Below are 20238 nucleotides of genomic sequence, written 5' to 3'. Positions count from 1 at the left end.
CCCTCTCTTTCTCTCTCCCTCCCTCTCACCTCTCTCTCTCTCCTCTCTCTCCTCTCTCTCTTTCTCTCTCTCGCCCCTCTCTCCCTCTCATTGTCTCTTCCCCCCCCCTCTCTCTCCCTCCCCCTCTCTTTCTCTCTCCCTCCCTCTCACCTCTCTCTCTCTCCTCTCTCTCTTTCTCTCTCCCCTCTCTCCCTCTCATTGTCTCTTCCCCCCTCTCCCTCTCTCTCTCCCCCTGTCTCCCTCTCTCCCGCATTTCTCTCCACTCTCTCCCCCTCTCTTTCTCTCTCCCTCCCTCTCCCCCTCTTGCCAGGAAACTAATTCAACTCCTGACCCCGGACACGAGGCAGGCAACCCATATTGCTTGGTTATTGGTGTCCTCCACGAGTACAGTGTGTGTGAGAAGTTACACAGTGAAGAGGATTTTGACCCTGAGCAGTATCTGATGGTAAGCAGCACGGAGAGGAGATTGAACAAAATTGGAATGTTACTTAAAAATTATACCTGTGCTTGGCTGAAACACCAAACTCTCATTTGAGAACCCCCCCCACCCCTCCACCCCCGTTGCAATGCAGCTCTTTTTGCCAATTGCCCTTCACTTAGAATTACTACAATGCAGAAGGAGGCCATTCGGCCCATCGAGTCTGCACCGACCTTCAAATGAGCACTCCACCCATGTCCACCCTGCCCTATCACTGCAACCCCATAACCTAACCTACAAATCCCTGGACACGAAGGGCAATTTAGCGTGGTCAATCCACCTAGCCTGCACATCTTTGGGTTGTCTTATTAAAGGGATTAAGGGTTATGGTGTTCAGGCCGGAAAGTGGAGCTGAGTCCACAAAAGATCAGCCATGATCTCATTGAATGGTGGAGCAGGCTCGAGGGGTCAGATGGCCTACTCCTGCTCCTAGTTCTTATGTTCTTGTGGGGGCTGTGGTAGTACCAGGTATTGCGGTACCTGAGAGGTGGTTAGACCCAGGAGTCTACCATTGGCTGATGTACATAGCTCCGCCCTGAGAGGCGGAGTATAAGAACCGGTGCCGCCCCAGCAGCCTTCACTTTCTGTATCGAAGCTGCTGGGGAAGAGTTCTAGCAGATTAAAACCTTCAGTTATGAATCACTTTGTCTTGAGAGTAATTGATTGCGCATCAGGGGCGAAACCCACGCAAACACGGGGAGAATGTGCAAACTCCACAGGGACAGTGACCCAGGGCCGGGATCGAACCCAGGACCTCGGCGCCGTGAGGCAGCAGGGCTAGCCCACTACACCACCATACTGCCCCCTACCCCGTAAATCTTTGGACTGTGGGAGGAAACTGGAGTACTTGGAGGAAACCCACGCAGACACTTTGCACTTTCGCCCCGTGTCTCAGTGGGTTTCCTCCGGCTGCTCTGGTTTCCTCCCATAATCCAAAGATGTGCAGGTTAACTGGATGATAAAAAGTTGCCCCTTGGTGTCCAAAGATGTGCAGGTTCTGTGGGGTTACAAAGAACAATACAGCACAGGAACAGGCCCTTCGGCCCACCATGCCTGTACCGGTCATGATACCAACCTTTGCTAAAACCCTCAGCACTTTCTTGTGCTGTATCGCTCTATACCCATCCTATCCATGTGTTTGTCAAGATACCTTTTGAACGCCGATAATGTACCTGCTTCCACAACGTCCCCTGGCAGCGCGTTCCAGGCAATCACCACCCTCGGCGCAAAACACCTGCCTCGCACATCTCTCTCGGGGATAGGGCAGGGGAGTGGGTCTCGGTAAAGTGCTCTTTCAGATAGTCGGTGCAGACCCGATGGGCTGAATGGCCTCCTTCCCCACTGTCGGAATTCCATGTTTCGATTCGCCCAACACAGTGCCGCCCTCCTTTACATATACACGCATACCAGCAAGCGGGTTAATTTTAATTTGGAGTGGGAATGCGGGATCTGAGCTTGTTGTCGTTCGGTAAGTAGGTTGTTGCCGCACTGATGGGACTGTTTGAATCCCACAGAATCTCACATCGATAACAAATCAACTTCTGAGAAACCATTCCCTGATGGATAACATGGGAGCGCAGGATCGGCAGCGAGCACTGGACATGTCTCTGCAGACCATGGAGAAGTCAGTGATGGCCGTGGCATACACGCTCAGTGACCAGGAGAAGAAGAACATATCCTTCGGCAGCATAGGTAATGTGCCGCATAAATTGAGCAGGAAAAGAGGCAAAATATGCTGGAAATGTGCAGGTCAGGCAGCACAGAGGAACAGAGATAATGTTTCATCAGAACAGGATTCCGAATTTGCCCCATTTTGTTTTCCTAAAAAGACTCATAGAGGAAGATTTTTACCTCAAAGAGGAAGATTTTTACCTCAAAGAGAAGGATATTTACCTCAAAGAGGAGGATTTTTACCTCAAAGAGGAAGATTTTTACCTCAAAGGGGAAGATTTTTACCTCAAAGAGAAGGATTTTTACCTCAAAGAGGAGGATTTTTACCTCAAAGAGGAAGATTTTTACCTCAAAGAGAAGGATTTTTACCTCGAAGAGGAGGATTTTTACCTCAAAGAGGAGGATTTTTACCTCGAAGAGAAGGATTTTTACCTCGAAGAGGAGGATTTTTACCTCAAAGAGAAGGATTTTTACCTCAAAGAGAAGGATTTTTACCTCAAAGAGAAGGATTTTTACATGAGTTCGACCAAAGAACAGTCATTAGTTGTTGTGGAAAATGGGTTTTAAAAGCCTAAAGGTTTGAAGATTTGAAAAAGAACTGGATAGGGTATCAAGGCCTTCAGACTCCTCAAAGCGCTTTACAGCCAGTGACAAATTTCTGAAGTGTAGTCACTTGTAATGAAGGAAGAGCGACGCCCAATTTGCTCACAGCAAGCTCCCACAATCAGCAGATTGATAGTAAACCAATGGTCTGTGTTAGTGATGTTGACAGAGGGTTGAATGTTGGCCAGGACACTGGCGCTCTTATTCCAAATAGGCCGTGGAATCTTGCTTTGGCAGGGGGGGTGGGGGGGCGGGAGGACGTTTACCCACAAAGGGAGAGGGCTTCAATTGAAAATTTCACACCCCTGACATTCGATCATATTTTTGTTAGGCAAGGGTATTAAGGGTAACAGGTCCACAGCGGTTAAATGGAGTTGAAGTAGGGATCCGCCATGGTCGTATTGAATGATGGAACAGGTTCGAGGGGCTATGTGGTCTCGCGCTGTTCCAGTTTTCCCAATAGTCGACCCGTTTGGGTGAAGACAATCGGTCAAACATTCTGTCGCACAAAGAGGAATTTTTTTTTCGGAGCAAGCTCTATGTGTGTGACAGACATTGACCGCCCCCCATCCCCACTTCCTTTGCCAAAGTTCCCAGCACTCCAGGATTAGACTGGAATCTCCAAAAATTGAAGATCAATCTCCAGGGCATTGCTGTGTGCAATCCTGTAGAGAAGAACGTCATGGGGCAGCGAAAACGTTTGGCTGAAATTCTCCGACCGTTGGGATTTGCTGGGCGGGATTCCCCCATCCCCACGCCTTCCGGAGAATCCCCGCGAACGGGCCACGCCGCCCCGACGCCGGCCCACCGATTCTCCGGCCCGGATGGGCCGAGCGGCCGGAGGAATGGAGCCGAGTCCCGCCGGCGCCGTACTAACCTGCTCTGGGCCGGCGGGACCTCGGCGTGTAAGGGTCGGGTGGCGGCCTGTTGGGGGGGGGGGAGGGGGTGTCTGACCCCGGGGGGGGGGGGGCTCTGATGTGGCCTGGCAATCGGGACTCACCGATCGGCGGGCCAGCCTCTGTGGCTGGGGGCCTCCTTTCCTACGCGCCGGCCCCTGTAGCCCTGCACCATGTTGCGTCGGGGCCGGCGCGTTGAAGGAGGCCACTGCGCGTGTCCTTGAACTGGCGCAACTGCGCATGCGCGGATCCCGCGGCACCAAGTTCGCACCGGGATCTGCAGCTGGAGCGGCGCGAACCGCTCTAGCGCCGTGCTGGCCCTCTGTAGGGGCCAGAATTAGACGTGGGAGCCGCCCGTGAAATGCGACGGCGTTTACGACGGCGGTGGACACTCTGCCGCGGGATCGGAGAATCCCGCCCTCTGTTCCCGCCAGCACCGTGCCCCCTGCCAATGGGATTCCCGGTGGCATGGGGCAGTTTCTTTGGGAAATCCCACTGACAAGCACCGCCGAGAAACACGGAGGGAACGGAAAATCCCGCCCTTTATTATTTTCGTTGTCATTTGTCTTTGTCATTTCACTTTACCAGACTTGGAAAAGTTGAAAATGAGAGGTGGGAAGTAAAGGCCGTCTGGCTGATAGTCCGGCATCATCCAATCGGGTGGCGAGTCTTCCTGATTTCCGATTGGCGTGGGAAGGCCGTGCGTCACGAGGATGGGTGTGTCGGCCGACTAATGGTTGGAGCCTGAGGGGAAGTCATGTGATGTAACGTCCAGGAATACATCCAATGGCAGTTGGCAACCTGATTTTTGTCTTTGTTTTGATAGAGGTTCAGATGGAGGTGATCCGAGGTCACAACATGTCAGGTGTGGAGACAGCATCGCTGTCAGCGAAGGGGAACCAGCTGGACATTCACTGGCGGGCGGTCGCTGACACAGAAGATTCCGGTAATCCTTGCTTTGGTTCCTCATTTCACATACTTGCCACTGTGGCTGCGATGTGCCAGGGATATTTTTAGCCAAAGGCACTCATCGACTGGCAGGATTTTCCCGCCATGGGTAGAATGGCAGATGCATGATCACTTCACCCTCCAATGCAGTTCAATATTGGTCAGAATGCATTGCCAGCGTTCCACCCGATGGGTGACCTGCCTGGCGAATCCATACAAATCCTCCCCCTGAGGCCCATGTGGGTTTATTTTTTTATTCATGTACGGGATGTGGGCTTTGCGGGCTAGACCAGCATGCATAGCCCATCCCCAGTTGCCCTTGAGAAGGTGGTGGTGAGCCACCTTCTTGAACCGCTGCAGCCCCCGGGGTGTAGGTACACCCACAGTGCTGTTAGAGAGGGAATCCAGGATTTTGACCCAGCGACAGTGAAGGAACGGCCGATATATTCCCAAGTCGGGGTGATGAGTGACTTGCAGGGGGAACCTCCAGGTGGTGGGGTTCCCAGGCATCTGCTGCTCTTGTCCTTCTGGATGGCAGCGGTTGTGGGTTTGGAAGGCGCTGCCTAAGGAACCTTGGCGAGTTACTGCAGAGCATCTGGTAGATGGCGCACACGTTGGTGGTGGAGGGAGTGAATGTTTGTGGAAGGGGGAGCAATCAAGCGGGGCTGCTTTGTCCTAGATGGTGTTGAGCTTCTTGAGTGTTGTTGGGGCTGCGCTCATCCAGGCAAGTGGAGAGTATTCCATCACACTCCTGACTTGTGGTAAGGTCACACCGTTCAGTTTGTAAGCAAGATGACGGTGATTTGGTTTTTAAAAATTATTTCAAGGGATGTGGGTGTCGCCGGCTGGCCACTATTTTCCGCCCATCTCTAATTATCCTTGAACGGCGTCTCGCTCGGCCATTTCAGTGGGAAGTTAAGAGTCAACCACATCACTGGGGGTCTGGAGTCACCTGTAGGCCAGACCGGGTAAGGACGGCAGATTTCCTTCCCTAAAGGAGCTTAGTGAACTAGATGGTTTTTACAGCAATCGATGATAGCTGCCAAGGCCACCATAACTGAGACTAGCTTTCAATTCCATATTTCTAATTAATTAATTGAATTTCAGTGACAGCAACCATTGCAGAATTGGGCCAATTCTTCGTTCATCTCTGTATTTGACGCAATGCCTTCGATAACAATGGATTCAAGCCAAATTCAACACCACAAAGGCCTCCTCCCCCCCATGTCCGAACCTTCCCCAAATCGTCCGCGTTAACTTCCAGATGTAACTGGCTGATATGAGGGCCTTCTCGGAACGGAGCGGTTTAAAGTTTCCATTTTATTTACACGCACCAATAGCTAACCTGATTTTAATCAAATGTTGCAAAGTTGTGCAGCTTAATCCGAAATTTGTCACTTGCGTGGTTAACTCTCAGACATATCGTGTCATCAGTTGGTTTTGAAATTCAGTCCAGTTGGGGTAAGTGTGGTCGACAACTTGCGCACGAGAGGATCCAGCTGTCAAGTATTGAGTTGAATGACTCATTAAGTTGGTGTTTTGTGATGTTGGTTGAGGGAGCAATATCGACTCCAGCTTCTCGGGAGAACTGCCTTGCTCACCTTTGATGAGGAACTATGAAATAGGAAGAGAGGAAAAATCCCTATTTAATGCTTTGTCAACAGGGAAGTGCTTTTTTGATGAGTGGTCATTGTTGTAAAGTAAGGAATGAATCACAGAATCCCGACAGGGCAGGAGGAGGCCATTCGGCCCATCGGCTGGTTTAGGACAGGGCTAAAGAGCTGGCTTTGAAAGCAGACCAAGGCAGGCCAGCAGCACAGTTCAATTCCCGTGCCAGCCTCCCCGAACAGGCGCCGGAATGTGGCGACTAGGGGCTTTCCACAGTAACTTCATTTGAAGCCTACTTGTGACAATAAGCGATTTTCATTTTCATTTTTCATTTTCGTGTCTACACCGACCCTCTGAAAGAGCACCCCGCCCAGGCCCACGCCCCAGCCCCATCCCCGTAACCCCACTTAATCTGCGCACCTTTGGACAATAAGGGGCAACTTTGTGTGGCCAATCCACCTAACCTACACACCTTTGGTCTGTGGGGGGAAACCGGAGCACCCGGAGGAAACCCATGCAGACACGGGCAGAACGCGTAAAACTCCGCACAGTGACCCAAGGTCGGAATTAAACCATGACGTTGTGAGGCATCAGTGCTAACCCTTGTGCCACCATTCTGTGCAGCCGATGCAGCGACCAATTTGTGCGCAGCCCGCTTAAAGGCCTCATTGCACTGCTGCTGGTATTAACCCAGAAGATTGCGGAGGATTCTCTATCTGAGGAATATGACAAACGTTTGCAGGAATGTTTGCAGGTTCCCGTGGGGGGTGTTCCTCGTTCAACAGCACTCAGTACTTAATCGAGGGAGCCGGCATCAGGAAGGGAGGGGCCTGCTGAGAGGCACCCACATGCTCCCGTGACAATCCTCGGCCTCAGGTGGGTGTCGTACCGGCAGTGGCCTCCGCCTCCCAGCGGCGATGCTGTGCAACTAGCGCTTACGGCCTCTGATCGTTTGTCAGCTCTTGGCGGGCAGGACTTCCACCTCTGCTGCCGTTGATCCCGGGAGACTTTACATCCCTGACAGGTCGTGTAGGCGAGAGGCGACACTGGGCTCCAGCCGGGAACCCTGCCACCTCCATAATACTCCAAACATCACCTCTGACAGTGCAGCACTCCCTCAGTATCAACCCCCACAGCCAGGTTTCTTCCAATGACCTCTAACTCCGAGGCGGGAATGCCCAGCTACAGCACTGACCCAGCAATCCCAAAATTAATGAATTGTCCGACTCGCCATGTCTAGGGTAGTACCACTCGCAGTCTATGCCAGTGAGACATGGAAGAGAACAGAAGACATGCCGGGTAAGTTGGCCGTATTTCCCTCTCGCTGCCTCGGTAAAATGTTGGGCATCACACGGAGAGGCAGCATCACCAGTGAAGAAGTGATGCGGAGGGCTAGGTAGACGGGCATCATGACAGAGAGATGACTGTGGCTGGCAGGACAAAGGACCCCCCCCCCCCCAATGAAGAAGATGCAGCTGGCCAAAGAAGACCTGGTGAAGTACATTAGGGGACCCCACCCCCAAGAGCCGGACACCGCGTCAGCTGGAGCGGAAGAGATTGCGATGGAACGGGACCCGTGGAGGAGTTGTTCTGCCCGCTGTTCTTTGTCGAACCAGAGGAGCAGGGGCCTAAGTTAGTTTTAGTAAGTGCAGAGCCCAAACCATCTAGTTCACGAATGTCCTTCAGGGAAGGAAATCTGCAGCCCTCACCCGGTCTGGCCTACACGGTGACTCCAGATCCACAGCAATGTGGTTGGCCCTCTGTAGGCGGTACGGTAGCACAGTGGTTAGCACTGTTGCCTCACAGCGCCAGGGTCCCAGGTTCGATTCCCGGCTTGGGTCACTGTCTGTGCGGAGCCTGCACGTTCTCCCCGTGTCTGCGTGGGTTTCCTCCCACACGTCCCGAAAGACGTGCTTGTTGGGTGAATTGGACATTCTGAATTCTCCCTCAGTGTACCCGAACAGGCGCCGGAAAGTGGCGACTGGGGGCTCTTCACAGTATCTTTGTTGCAGTGTTAATGGAAGCCTACTTGTGACACTACTAAAGATTATTATTATTATTATTATTATTAACTGCCCTCCGAAATTACCTCGTGAACCATTCAGTTCAAGGACAATGAGGGATGGGCAGAAGATGCTTGTCCAGCCCGCGACGCCCAAATCCCGTCAATGAACAAAAGGAATGTATGTGGAGTTGTGCCTTGACTAGGCCCGTCGCAATAATAGGCAGCAGCAGACTGGGAGGGAGCTGTTGCTATGGAAACCGGTGCGGCTGGGATAGGGTGTTAACCGTTCACTTTCCGCTGGCAGGTTTGGCTGGAGTGGCCCTGATCGCCTTCTCTCAGATGGACTCTGTGCTCAATGGCTCCCTGGGTGGGCAGAAGGAGGGCCTGCGGCTGAACTCGCACGTGCTGACAGTCACCTCGACCCACAAAAGCCAGCAGCCCCTCACCGAGCCCCTCAACATCACATTCCGAAACAAAAAGGTTAGTGAGGCATTGCGCCCAGCTGCCGCACAGAAGGAGGCCATCCAGCCCAAGGCGGCCATCTTGGCATTCATACTCCACCTGAACCTCCTTCATTCTGTCAGCATATTTTTCTACTTCCTATCCCGGCCTCTGTTTCTCTCTCTTTCTCGCTCCCTGTCCGTTCGGGATTTCCAGTGCTTTCTGTTTTCACTTGTGCGAACCCGACGTGATGGGTGACGTCCTCTGAACAATTGTGAGAACGCGAGGAGGAGGAGGACACGAGACCTCAACGGCCTGCTCCTCCGTTCCAAAATGGCTGCTCTCTGACCTCACTGCCCCGCCCTGTTTCACTGTATCCTCTCAGTATGCAAGAATCCAGTGGTTTCTCTCCTGAATATAGACATTCTAGGGAGCTCCCACTGCTCTTGAGGGTTGCGCATTTCAAAGATCCACAACTCTCTCGAGTGAAGAGGTTTCTCCTCACCTCAGTCCTAAACTGAGGCTGGTTTAGCACACTGGGCTAAATCGCTGGCTTTTAAAACAGACCAAGGCAGGCCAGCAGCACGGTTCAATTCCCATACCAGCCTCCCCGAACAGGCACCAGAATGTGGCGACTAGGGGCTTTTCACAGTAACCTCATTTGAAGCCTACTTGTGACAATAAGCGATATCCTGAGACTGTGACCCCCGCACCCTCCCCCCCCCCCCCCCGTACCCCTGCTCCTGACTCTCCAGTGAAGGGCAACGTCCCCTCAATGCCTAAGCTGACATTCCGCACGCTTCCTTGAGGTCACTTCTCATTCTCGAAAGACGGTCAATACATCCCAGTTCTACCCCTCCTTCCAGAAATCAATCTAGCACACCCCTTCATGCAAGTATATCCTTCCTTTTGGAGATCGGGGGGGGGGGATTTTCCAACCCAATGAGGGAGGGAGGGAGGGAGGGGGAATAGCCACTGGCGAGACCGCAGGTGGGAACAGCCAGATAATTTAAGGCCTGGGACTTTTCCCACTTGATATACCTTCAATTCACCAAGAAGCCGAGAGAGCGAGTGAACATAAGGCTTTATTAGTCGTGAACTTGCTTAGCCAGAGCCGGTTGTGCAGATGAGTGCCACCCGTAGGTGGCCGGGTTATATGTGGCCCTGGTGAGGGCGGAGCCAGAGGCGGAGCCCACCGGGGTTACAGTACAGTACCTGGAAGCAGCTTGTATCACCACTTCCAGGTCATAGGTTACATTAGGTGGATACAATGGTTAAGGTGTTATGCATTATGGTGAATACATTCACCACACCACTTATCTGAGCTGACTCTGCTCAGAATGGAGCACACCCTCCCTTCCCATTGAAGCCACATCCCGATTAGTTGAGTTCCACAGTGATATACAGCAGGGCGAAGGTTTACCAAAGCGGGCGCTGGGGTTACACCAGCTAAAAACCGCAGCGACAGAATTGGCAACCCCCCCCCCGCCGGCCCCCCACGCCCCGCCCATCTCACCAAGACGACTCCACCCCGACAATTGAAAGAGTCGGAGATGGCTGTGTCGTGGCCGAGGCAGGACGTCCTCTCAGGGAGGCGAATGAACAGCGGAGTAGACTAAAATCTAGAAATGGCTGACGTTCTTGTTTCCTTGACCCAGGAGAAGAAACCTCGTGTGGAAGTGGTCTGCGTTGCCTTGAACCGCACGGGAACTGGGAGCCATTGGTCCAGGCAGGGCTGCACGATGATAAAGGCTAACGAGACGCACACCACCTGCAAGTGCACACACCTGACCAGCTTCGCCGTGCTAATGGCACTGTATGAAACCCAGGTATGGTACGCAGCAGAACACAATTGCCCATTCACCCGGGAAAGGCTGTGCTTCGTCAAGGTTTCTGATACAATCTGTTACTTTAACTCCCAAATTGCCCACAGTACCGCTCATTTTGTGCTGATAAGTGTAAGTGCGGACGTATGGAAACGGCAGGCGGTGGTAAAATGTACAGCCACTTGAGAAACGAACTGCATGCGCCACCTACTGGCCAGGACATGTTCGTGCACTGTTACAGGCTGCTGTTTACATACAAGGAAGGGGGAGTCGTACCTATGTCAGATTCAGACAAAAAACTGGCGTGTAACTCTCCAGTACGACCGACTGTATTTTTTCTCGTGGAATCTGGAGAGACTCTCGCACAAAATAAAAATGAACGGCCGTGGTTTAAGCCGTCGCTCCGGCGGGGCGGGGCCTCCGAGAACACGGAAACTGCTGCAAAGAGACTGGGGTGCCCCGATCAGCGCTGCTGCCTAATGGCCTCTAGCCCCCATGACGGTGGTACCTGGGGCTCTCCCCATCTGCAACCCCCCCCTCCCCTCCCTCCCACCCACGCCAGCATTGCAACCTCACCTAACACCGCAGGTGTAGTCAGCACTCCCTCCATTCCCCCCCTCACCCCCTACATTCTCAGTTTCTGCTCTCCATAGCCCAGGACAAATCAACCCCCCCCCCCCCCCCACGGGACTCCCACTAGCGTCCGCTGTGCCAACCTCACAGTGCCGAACTGGCAGCGCCAACCTGTGCCCACCTGGCAGTCACAGGGCACTTCCTGGGCATGACCCTTTACCCTCATTCCCCCCCCCCCTCCCCAAGTGATTTGCTTACATCTGCGCCCCCCTCCCAGAGGGATCCCCTTGAATGCCTCACCCCTGGCCAAACCTGTTGTCAACCTTGCCGACGTGACATCACGTTTGGTGAGGTATGACTATTCGGTGAGGGGGCGATTATTTTTCAAGGGGGGGGCGTTAATAATATTGAAACCCGTTCAAATTTATTGAAACGAGATTGAAGCCCCGTGGACCTGAATCTCGTGACGTGGCCATCGAGGGGCGATGGGAATCGGGGAAATGCAACCTCTCCGACTCCCGCATTCCAGGAGCAAATTTTTTTAAAATGACCCCTTTTTCACTGGGTCACCGAGGTCCATTGTATCCTCGCGACAACCTCGCTTCCTAAATGAACCAGCTTGGCAGAGGTGGGAATTGTCCCCGAGATCTTTACAGCAGCTGATCTCTGCACCAAGCGTTCGCTCGCCAGGTGACTGGTTGAGCTCAGAGTATCTCACACCTTGCTGAAGATTCACAACCAGAGACGGAAACGCAGGTCGTGCAATTCCTCCCTTTTGGAGTGCTGTGGGAAGGATGCCCTGCGTGCCAGCCTGGATTTGAAAGACGGAAAATAGGTAGGGCAAATTGGAGGGTGTCAGCTCTTTGAAGGCATTCGAGCTCTCTATGGAAACGTTCCTTAGCTGTCCGTCAGTTCCAATGATCCTTCTCCGTCTCCTCCTCCAGGATCCCTGGCATCTGTTCAACCTCAGCCTCATTTCGTACATTGGAATCAGCATCTCACTCGTGTGCCTCTTCATTGCGTTCGTCACATTCCTGACGTGTGGGGGAATTCAGGGCAGCCGGACCACCATCCATGCCCACCTGTGCCTGTGCCTGTTCCTAGCAGAGCTCCTGTTCCTCATTGGCATCTCCCAAACCAGTAACAAGGTAAGCCGTCGCTCGGTATGACTGTCTTGCTTGAGTTGCAATGTCCGCGAGCACCAGGTCACCAGCAGAATAACCCTGATGCGCGATCAATTACACAAAGACGAGAGTAGGATGCAATCGAGGCTTTATTACACTGAGATGTGTGGCCTCCTACAGCAGCTGACGAAATGGCTGCTGTACGGGGAGCACACATATTTATACTCCGCCTACTGGGCGGAACCAGCAGGCAGGGATCTACCCCCATACCTGTAGTACAGGGGCCTTACCGTAAAGCACCTATATCAACATCCTATATATACATCAGTGGTGACCCACAAACCCAATACCATCACTGGTCGCTGTCCTCGTTGAAGAAGACATTGTGTCATGGAAACTCTGATTTGGAGGTAGTCAGTGACGCATATTGCATTCAAAATTGCTTTAGTTTTTTGAATTAAATTTTTTTTGTTTAGACCTTGCTCAAAAGAGAGCTGTCGAACCTGAAATTTTATAACGGAGTAGAGAGGGGACAGTCGGCGGATGTGGCTTATCTAGACTTGCAGAAGGCATTTGACAAAGTTCCAGTCGAGACTATTAACAAAAATGAATGTGAATAAAATTGAGTTGGATGAGGAATTGGTCGCGGTTGGAGACTGAGTTGGGACAATGGATTGACAGAGTGTGGCTATTGGGCCCTGCTGCCTCACAATCCAAGGACCCGGGTTCGAATCCCGGCCCCGGGTCACTGTCCGTGCGGAGTTTGCACATTCTCCCCGTGTCTACGTGGGTCTCGCCCCCACAACCCAAGAGATGTGCAGGGTAGGTGGACTGGCCACGCTAAATTACCCCTTAATTGGAAAAAAAGGAATTGAGGACTCTAAATTTATGTTTTTTAAAAAAGAGTGTGACTATTGGGGCAGAGAATTCCTCTCCCACACCTGCCTGGAACCGAAATCCATTTCCGCCCACATCATCTTCCCCTTGGTGGGAAAAGCATTCGGCCGTGGTCCCACGCTCTGTACTGTGATGTCAGGGGTCGCCGTAAAGGTCAAGGGGAGATTTGAATCGAATGCGCTGTGATATTTTGTTCGTGGCGGGAGGGATTTGTAAGTCTGTGGGAACCACGCCAGGTAGGTCGGTTTGTGAACCTTACTGCTGGACAGCCGGGAACATTCTGACAGGGAGCCTAACAACCAGGCAGGGGATTTGTTTTAAAATTAATTTTCCACAGGATGTGGAAAATTGTCCTTTGAGAAGGTGATGGTGAGCTGCCTTCTTGAGCCGCTGCAGTCTATGTGGTGTAGGTACACCCACAGTGCTGTTAGGAAGGAAGTTCCTGGATTCTGAGCCAGCGGCGGGTGAAGGAACGGCCGCTATATTTCCAAGTCGGGGTGGCGAGCGGCTTAGAGGGGAACCTCCAGGTGGAGGTGTTCCCATGTGTCTGCTGCCCTCGTCCTTCTGGATGGTAGCGGTCGTGGGTTTGGAAGGTGCTGCCTGAGGAGCCTTGGTGCGTTACTGAGGTGCGCCTTGAGGGCTTCCCAGCTAGCCACCTCGGCATCTGCCCACCTCCGTCGCCGCTTCGGGAGCCGGCGAGCAAAATACTTGCCCGCCCACATCTCATCGAGACGGAAATTCTGTGGGGGTGGGAGGAGGCGACGGGCCCAGGATCGCGAAGCCGGGAAACTGCCTCACTCGCGTTTCCCTAAAGCAGAGGGGAGGGTTCAACCCTTGGTGTCTGTACCGAGGCTCGGGTTTCTCCCTGTCTTCATAAAGAGCTCAGAGGAAGCAATAGAGAGACACATGATACGTGGCAGAGTGAGTAGTTAACATCAAAGCAGGAGGTTGCGAAGGGACATTGAAAGATTAAGTGAATAGGCCAAACGGTGGCAGTTAGAGTTCAATGAGGCAATTGAAAAAGATTGACACGAGTGTCTCCTAAAGGACGAGTCAGAAATCTCAGATGAGCAGAGACTTAGGGATCCAAGATACAGATGAGCCATAATTGAATTGAATGGTGCAACAGAATTAAGGGGCTGAATGGCCTCCTCCCGTGATAGGAATAATGCAGGAGGGGTGATGCAGCACTAGTGTTGTAGAACAATGTCTTCTGAGTTTGGGACTAAGTTACATCCTTAATATGAGCTCCATGTTGTAGCCATCCTGACCCAAGCACACTGCTGACATGCGAATGGTCGACTCCCTCTGCTCTCACAGGAAGGCATTGGCAGGGCCCACCCGCGGGTCGTTCACAACTGATGCCGCTGTTCTTTTCTCAGGTTGTCTGTGCAATCATCGCCGGGTTCCTGCATTACTTCTTCCTGACCGTGTTTACCTGGATGTGTCTGGAGGGGATACAGCTGTACCTCATGGTGGTGAAGGTTTTCAACGCGGGGTGCCTCAGAAAGCGACACATGCTTCCATTCGGCTACGGGCTTCCTCTCCTGATTGTGGGGATCTCGGCCTCCGTCAAGAGCCAGGGTTACGGAACATCCAAACAGTACGTACCCGCGGTCCTGAGTTTCGACTCTCCAGAATCAAGCGTGTTGTATCTATAAAATCTCAGCTACTTCGACCAGTGTATTAATCAAAGATTTTACCCAGACGCTGTAGTGATCTGTGTATATAGAAGGGGTCAATGTAGATGCAATACAACTGAGCAAGCACTAGAGGGAGCACGGGAGAGGTATAAATAGAGACAGACAGGAAGTTAGTGGCCACTTCACAGGAACGGCAGCTGGGAGCAGAACAGACAGGCAGATCAGATGTAACATACGTTAAGCGCTGGAGAGAGAACAAACTCACAATAAAGCATCTACTTCAACTTTAAGACTACGAGCTTTATTCAGAGACAAGGAACAACACAGATGCTATCGAAAACTCGGCTCCAAGTAAGACCCAGACAATAAAATACAGGCTAACATCAACACTCAGTTTATTTTACTTGCAACATGGGGAGACTGCACCTAATCAAGGGTTAGGACGAATGTCCAAAGTACAACAGTTCTGGGATATTTCTACACTGGAGTAAACAGATAACACATGACTCTGAATCTTCGCGCCTAAAAAAACCTTACTCAGCTTAAAATCCTAAAATACCTTATTTAACTTAAAATCATGACTCCTACTATGCCAGGATACACTCAAGCTGCAGGGACAATGTATCGATACGTGCTTATGTGTCTGTGTGTGTGGAAACAAGTGGATATAGATAAGGAAGTGACACTACAATGCTCAGCAAACGGGACCCTCGGAGTCGTGAGTACTACTCCAACCTATTCTTGCCCTGTTAGCAGCTTTGTGAGTACACCGCACTTATGGCCAACTATCCCATCATGCCTTGGTTATATTTAGCCAGGAGCCGACATTTCCACAGCGCCCTTATTTGCGAGATGAACAAAGGACAAAACAGGTTTGCGGTTTAATTTTATTCACAAATCTCTCTCAGCGAATTGTGGCTCAGACTCAAAGCCGAGCTTTAGGTTTTACCCGCTCTTTGTGAATGAGGCTGGCCAGGCGACAGTCACTCGATGTGGATCACTTCGAAACCCAGGGTCCCTTCTTCTTGCGATGGTTGTGCCTGGGAGACTCCCAGGTTAGGGCAGCACGGTAGCATTGTGGATAGCACAATTGCCCTTAATGTCCAAAATTGCCATTAGTGTTGGGTGGGGTTACTGGGTTATGGGGATGGTGTTGACCGTGGGTAGGGTGCTCTTTCCAAGGGTGCAGACTCGATGGGCCGAATGGCCTCCTTCTGCACTGTAAATTCTATGAAATTTCTATGAAATTATCGCTAAAGATCTGTTCCAAATGTTTCTGCCTTTGTACTGGTTCTGCTCATTGTCCCATCCAGACCCCAACTCGTTATTGGGAAACACTACTCTACATCAGCAAAGAGCCCAAACGTAGGCCTTGGCTTCAGCTACATACACGCAGCATGATTTAATTGAAACTACGAACACGCCAGGGCCTTGACATTCATTTTGAAGAAACCACATAGCAGAGAGAACTGACCCAGATCTTTCCATTCACTGCAAGATGAGCTCTTCATTTGCACTTGAGATTTCTATGTGACCCCTCCCCCCCCCCCCCCCCCCCCCAGCACCCTTTCAGTCCCTTCCATGCTCTTTTGACCCCTCCTCCCCCTCAATGCCCCAACCTTGGGGAGACCCTCAGGAAACCCCCCCCCCCTTCACTCCTCCACCTGTCAATGCCCCCTCCCCAGGCCCAATCCTTGGCAGTCCCAACTTGTGCACCCCAGGACTGCCAGCTTGGCACCCTGGCGGTACCCCTCGCACCCAGGGTGGCACTGCCAGGGTGCTCAGGTAGCACTGCCAGAGGGAGTGCCATCCTGCCCTGTCTCCAACAACCCGGGGGTCTCCATGGCCTGGTAGACCCCTCCCCCAGGTGCCATTACGACTGATCCACGTTTGTGTGGACCCTGGCAAGGTCTCCTAGGTGTGGCGTTAAGTCCCAACACAGGGACCATAAGACATAGGAACAGAATTGGGCCACTCGGCCCATCGAGTCTGCTCCGCCATTCAATCATGGCTGATGTGTTTCTCAACCCCATTCTCCTGCCTTCTCCCCATAACCCCTGATCCCCTTATTAATTCAGAACCTATCTACCTCTGTCTTAAAGACACTCAGTGATTTGGCCTCCACAGCCTTCTGCGGCAATGAGTTCCACAGATTCACCACCCTCTGGCTGAAGAAACCCCTCCTCATCTCAGTTTTAAAGAATTGTCCCTTTAGTCGAAGATGGTGTCCTCTGGTTCTAGTTTTTCCTACAAGTGGAAACATCCTCTCCACGTCCACTCTATCCCGGCCCCGCAGTATCCTGTAAATTTCAATAAGATCCCCCCTCATCCTTCTCAACTCCAACGAGTACAGACCCAGAGTCCTCAATCGTTCCTCATACGACAAGCTGTTCATTCCAGGGATCATTCTTGTGAACCTCCTCTGGACCCTTTCCAAGGCCAGCACATCCTTCCTTCGATACGGAGCCCAAAACTGCTCACAATACTCCAAATGGGGTCTGACCAGAGCTTTATACAGCCTCAGAAGTACATTCCTGCTCTTGTATTCTAGCCCTCTTGACATGAATGCTAACATTGCATTTGCCTTCTTAACTGCCGACTGAACCTGCACGTTAGCCTTAAGAGAATCGTGAACAAGGACACCCAAGTCCCTTTGTGCTTCTGATTTCCTAAGCATTTCCCCATTTAGAAAATAGTCTGTGCCTAGATTCCTCCTTCCAAAGTGCATAACCTCACACTTTTCCACATTGTATTCCACCTGCCACTTCATTGCCCACTCTCCCAGCTTGTCCAAATCCTTCTGCAGCCCCCTTGCTTCCTCAATACTACCTGTCCCTCGACAGATCTTTGTATCATCTGCAAACTTAGCAACAGTGCCTTCTTCCAGATCATTTATGTATATTGTGAAAAGTTGTGGTCCCAGCACAGACGCCTGAGGCACACCACGAGTCACCGGCTGCCATCCTGAAAAAGACCCCTTTATCCCCACTCTCTGCCTTCTGCCAGTCAGCCAATCCTCTATCCATGGATCTTACCCTTAACACCATGGGCTCTTAACTTATTTAGGAATCTCCTATGCGGAACATTGCCAAAGGCCTTCTGGAAATCTAAATAAATCACGTCCACTGGTTCTCCTTTGTCTAATTTCCTTGTTATTTCCTCAAAGAACTCCAACAGATTTGTCAGACATGACCTCCCTTTGACAAAGCCGTGCTGACTCAGTCCTATTTTACTCTGCACTTCCAAGTGCTTCGCAATCTCATCTTTAATAATGGACTCTAAAATGTTACCAATGACCAAAGTCAGGCTAATTGGCCTATAATTTCTCATCTTCTGCCTCCCTCCCTTCTTGAACAGGGGTGTTACATTAGCCACTTTCCAGTCCTCTGGGACCCTTCCTGCCTCCAGTGATTCCTGAAAGATCATCACCAATGCCTCCACAATCTCCTCAGCTATCTCTTTTCGAACCCTGGAGTGTAGTCCATCCTGTCCAGGGGACTTATCCACCTTCAGGCCTTTCAGTTTCCCCAGAAACTTCTCCTTAGTGATGGTCACTGCACTCACCTGCACTCACCAAGAGATGGGAGTGATTCCTCATCAGTCATGTGATGGAAAGCAAATTGGAGTCTCTCCCAGATTACAATGTGCATGTTGCTATAGCAACTCACCATCCTGGGAATCGGGGGTCGGGATGACTCATTATAGATCAGACTAACAGCACAGGGTTCGATTCCCCATTCTGTTGGGGTAAAGTTTAGGACTTGCCTCGTTGCCCTACCTGTTGTGGAGGTTACGGTGCTGCACGTTGGACTTGCCCCTTGGGCAGAGAGCTGAAGAAGAATGCCCCACATATCTCCAGCTTCTTCAGGAAGCCCCGGAGCATTTTGCAAACCTTGACGTGTACTGACTGTTGGATTGGAAGAGAGTGCGGCAGCCAGTTTTTGCACAGCAAACCCTCGCAATCGGCAATGGAACAACGACCAATCTATTTTAGTGATGCCGGCCGAGGGGGTTAAATGTTGGCCAGGGCATCAGGGCGAATCAATCTGATCTACTGAGGTACTTCTGAGTGGACAGATTGGGCCCCACTCTAAACTCTCTCGTCCAGAAGACAGTATAGCACTTCCTCAACGCTGCACTGGGTGTGTCGGCCTAGATCTGTGCTGAGGCCTCAGGCGTGGGGCCTAAACCCAGAACATTGTGACTTGGAGGTACATGTGGTGCCATGACTGGAGTTAACACTTTGCTTCAAGAGTGAGAAGCAATAATTTATCCTGGAATGCATCATATTTGTGTTGACCGGGCTGCAGCCAATTAAAGGGCAGCACGGTAGCACAATGGTTAGCACTGTGGCTTCACAGCATCAGGGTCCCAGGTTCGATTCCCGGCTTGGGTCACTGTCTGTGCGGAGTCTGCACGTTCTCCCCCGTGTCTGCGTGGGTTTCCTCCGGGTGCTCCGGTTTCCTCCCGCAGTCCAAAGACGTGCAGGTTAGGTGAATTGGACATGCTAAATTGCCCTTAGTGCCCATGTGATGAACGGTTACTGTAACACTGTACCCTTGTCATCATGTAAGGTGATGTCCCCTTTAAGACCGGGCTTGGAACCCTGGGGGACTCCGCCTCCGGCTCCGCCCATCTGGGAGCCGTATATAAGGGGCCGCCTTGTGGGCGGCGTACCTGTTAGCACACGTCTCGGCTCAAGCCTAGTTCTTAGTTTATTAAAGCCTTCTTTACCGTTTACATTCTAAGCGTCGTTATTGAGGGTACCACAGTCCAAAAACGTTAGGAGGGGTTATTGGGTTACGAGGATAGTGCAGAAGTGAGGGATTAAGTGGGTCGGTGCAGACTCGATGTATGTTCTATGTTGTTCTATGATAGACACAACTTTATGATTCAGTCAAAAGACGCCTTTGTCAGGAAAAATGTAAAAACACTTAGACTGATTCTCTTAAACGTAACACACACGTAAATGCTTCTATTCCCCTCAAAGTCGATCACTATAAATTTACAAGCATAGATTTTAACTGCTAATGTTTATCTAATGGATCTGTAGCAGCGCCATTGCCCACTCGACTGCCCGTGGAAGGAGGGCGTCAGACTTCGCCAAGCTCAGAGCTTGAGGTCGTCTTCTGCGATGTTGTTCCTCGAGGTTTCGCTGATGAAATCTCTTTGTCTTTGCTCCTTCTACAGATCTCGCTGGCACTGAGCTCATGTTCACAGGGCAGGACTGATCACTCACGGTCCTTGAGTCACGAATGTTGAAGGAATCGTGACACACTCGGGGGTCATAATTCTTCCCAGGAGCACAGCACTCAGGGGTCTGTTTTCATATTAGTTTAGCGCAGGTAGACTTTAGTTTAGAGCAAGTAGACTGACCTTCATCGTCCAGTAACCTGCTGTCTCTTTGTGGCTGGTCATTAAATTAAGGATATTTGTGGTAAATGGCTGGGGCAACATTTGTAGAAGGGCGGCACGGTGGCACAGTGGTTAGCACTGCTGCCTCATAGCGCCAGGGACAAGGGTTC

At 51.5% G+C, this 20238-nt stretch overlaps 1 protein-coding gene across 3 annotated transcripts in view; it reads left to right on the top strand.

Annotated features, from left to right (window-relative positions):
- LOC140403319 (adhesion G protein-coupled receptor E3-like) overlaps positions 1 to 20238 on the top strand; it is a 122686-nt gene that overhangs the window by 75615 nt on the left and 26833 nt on the right. For all 3 annotated transcript variants that reach the window (XM_072491166.1, XM_072491168.1, XM_072491167.1), the window contains 7 exons: positions 311 to 445; positions 1993 to 2170; positions 4475 to 4594; positions 8514 to 8689; positions 10309 to 10479; positions 11994 to 12197; positions 14453 to 14673. In XM_072491166.1, coding sequence (XP_072347267.1) covers positions 311 to 445; positions 1993 to 2170; positions 4475 to 4594; positions 8514 to 8689; positions 10309 to 10479; positions 11994 to 12197; positions 14453 to 14673 — 1205 coding nt within the window. The remainder of the gene's footprint in view (positions 1 to 310; positions 446 to 1992; positions 2171 to 4474; positions 4595 to 8513; positions 8690 to 10308; positions 10480 to 11993; positions 12198 to 14452; positions 14674 to 20238) is intronic.

This window comes from Scyliorhinus torazame, chromosome 27, assembly GCF_047496885.1.
Source record: "Scyliorhinus torazame isolate Kashiwa2021f chromosome 27, sScyTor2.1, whole genome shotgun sequence".
Lineage (NCBI taxonomy): Eukaryota > Metazoa > Chordata > Chondrichthyes > Carcharhiniformes > Scyliorhinidae > Scyliorhinus > Scyliorhinus torazame.
The sequence above is the reverse complement of the archived record's forward strand: the minus strand, read 5'-3'. Positions and strand labels throughout refer to the sequence as shown.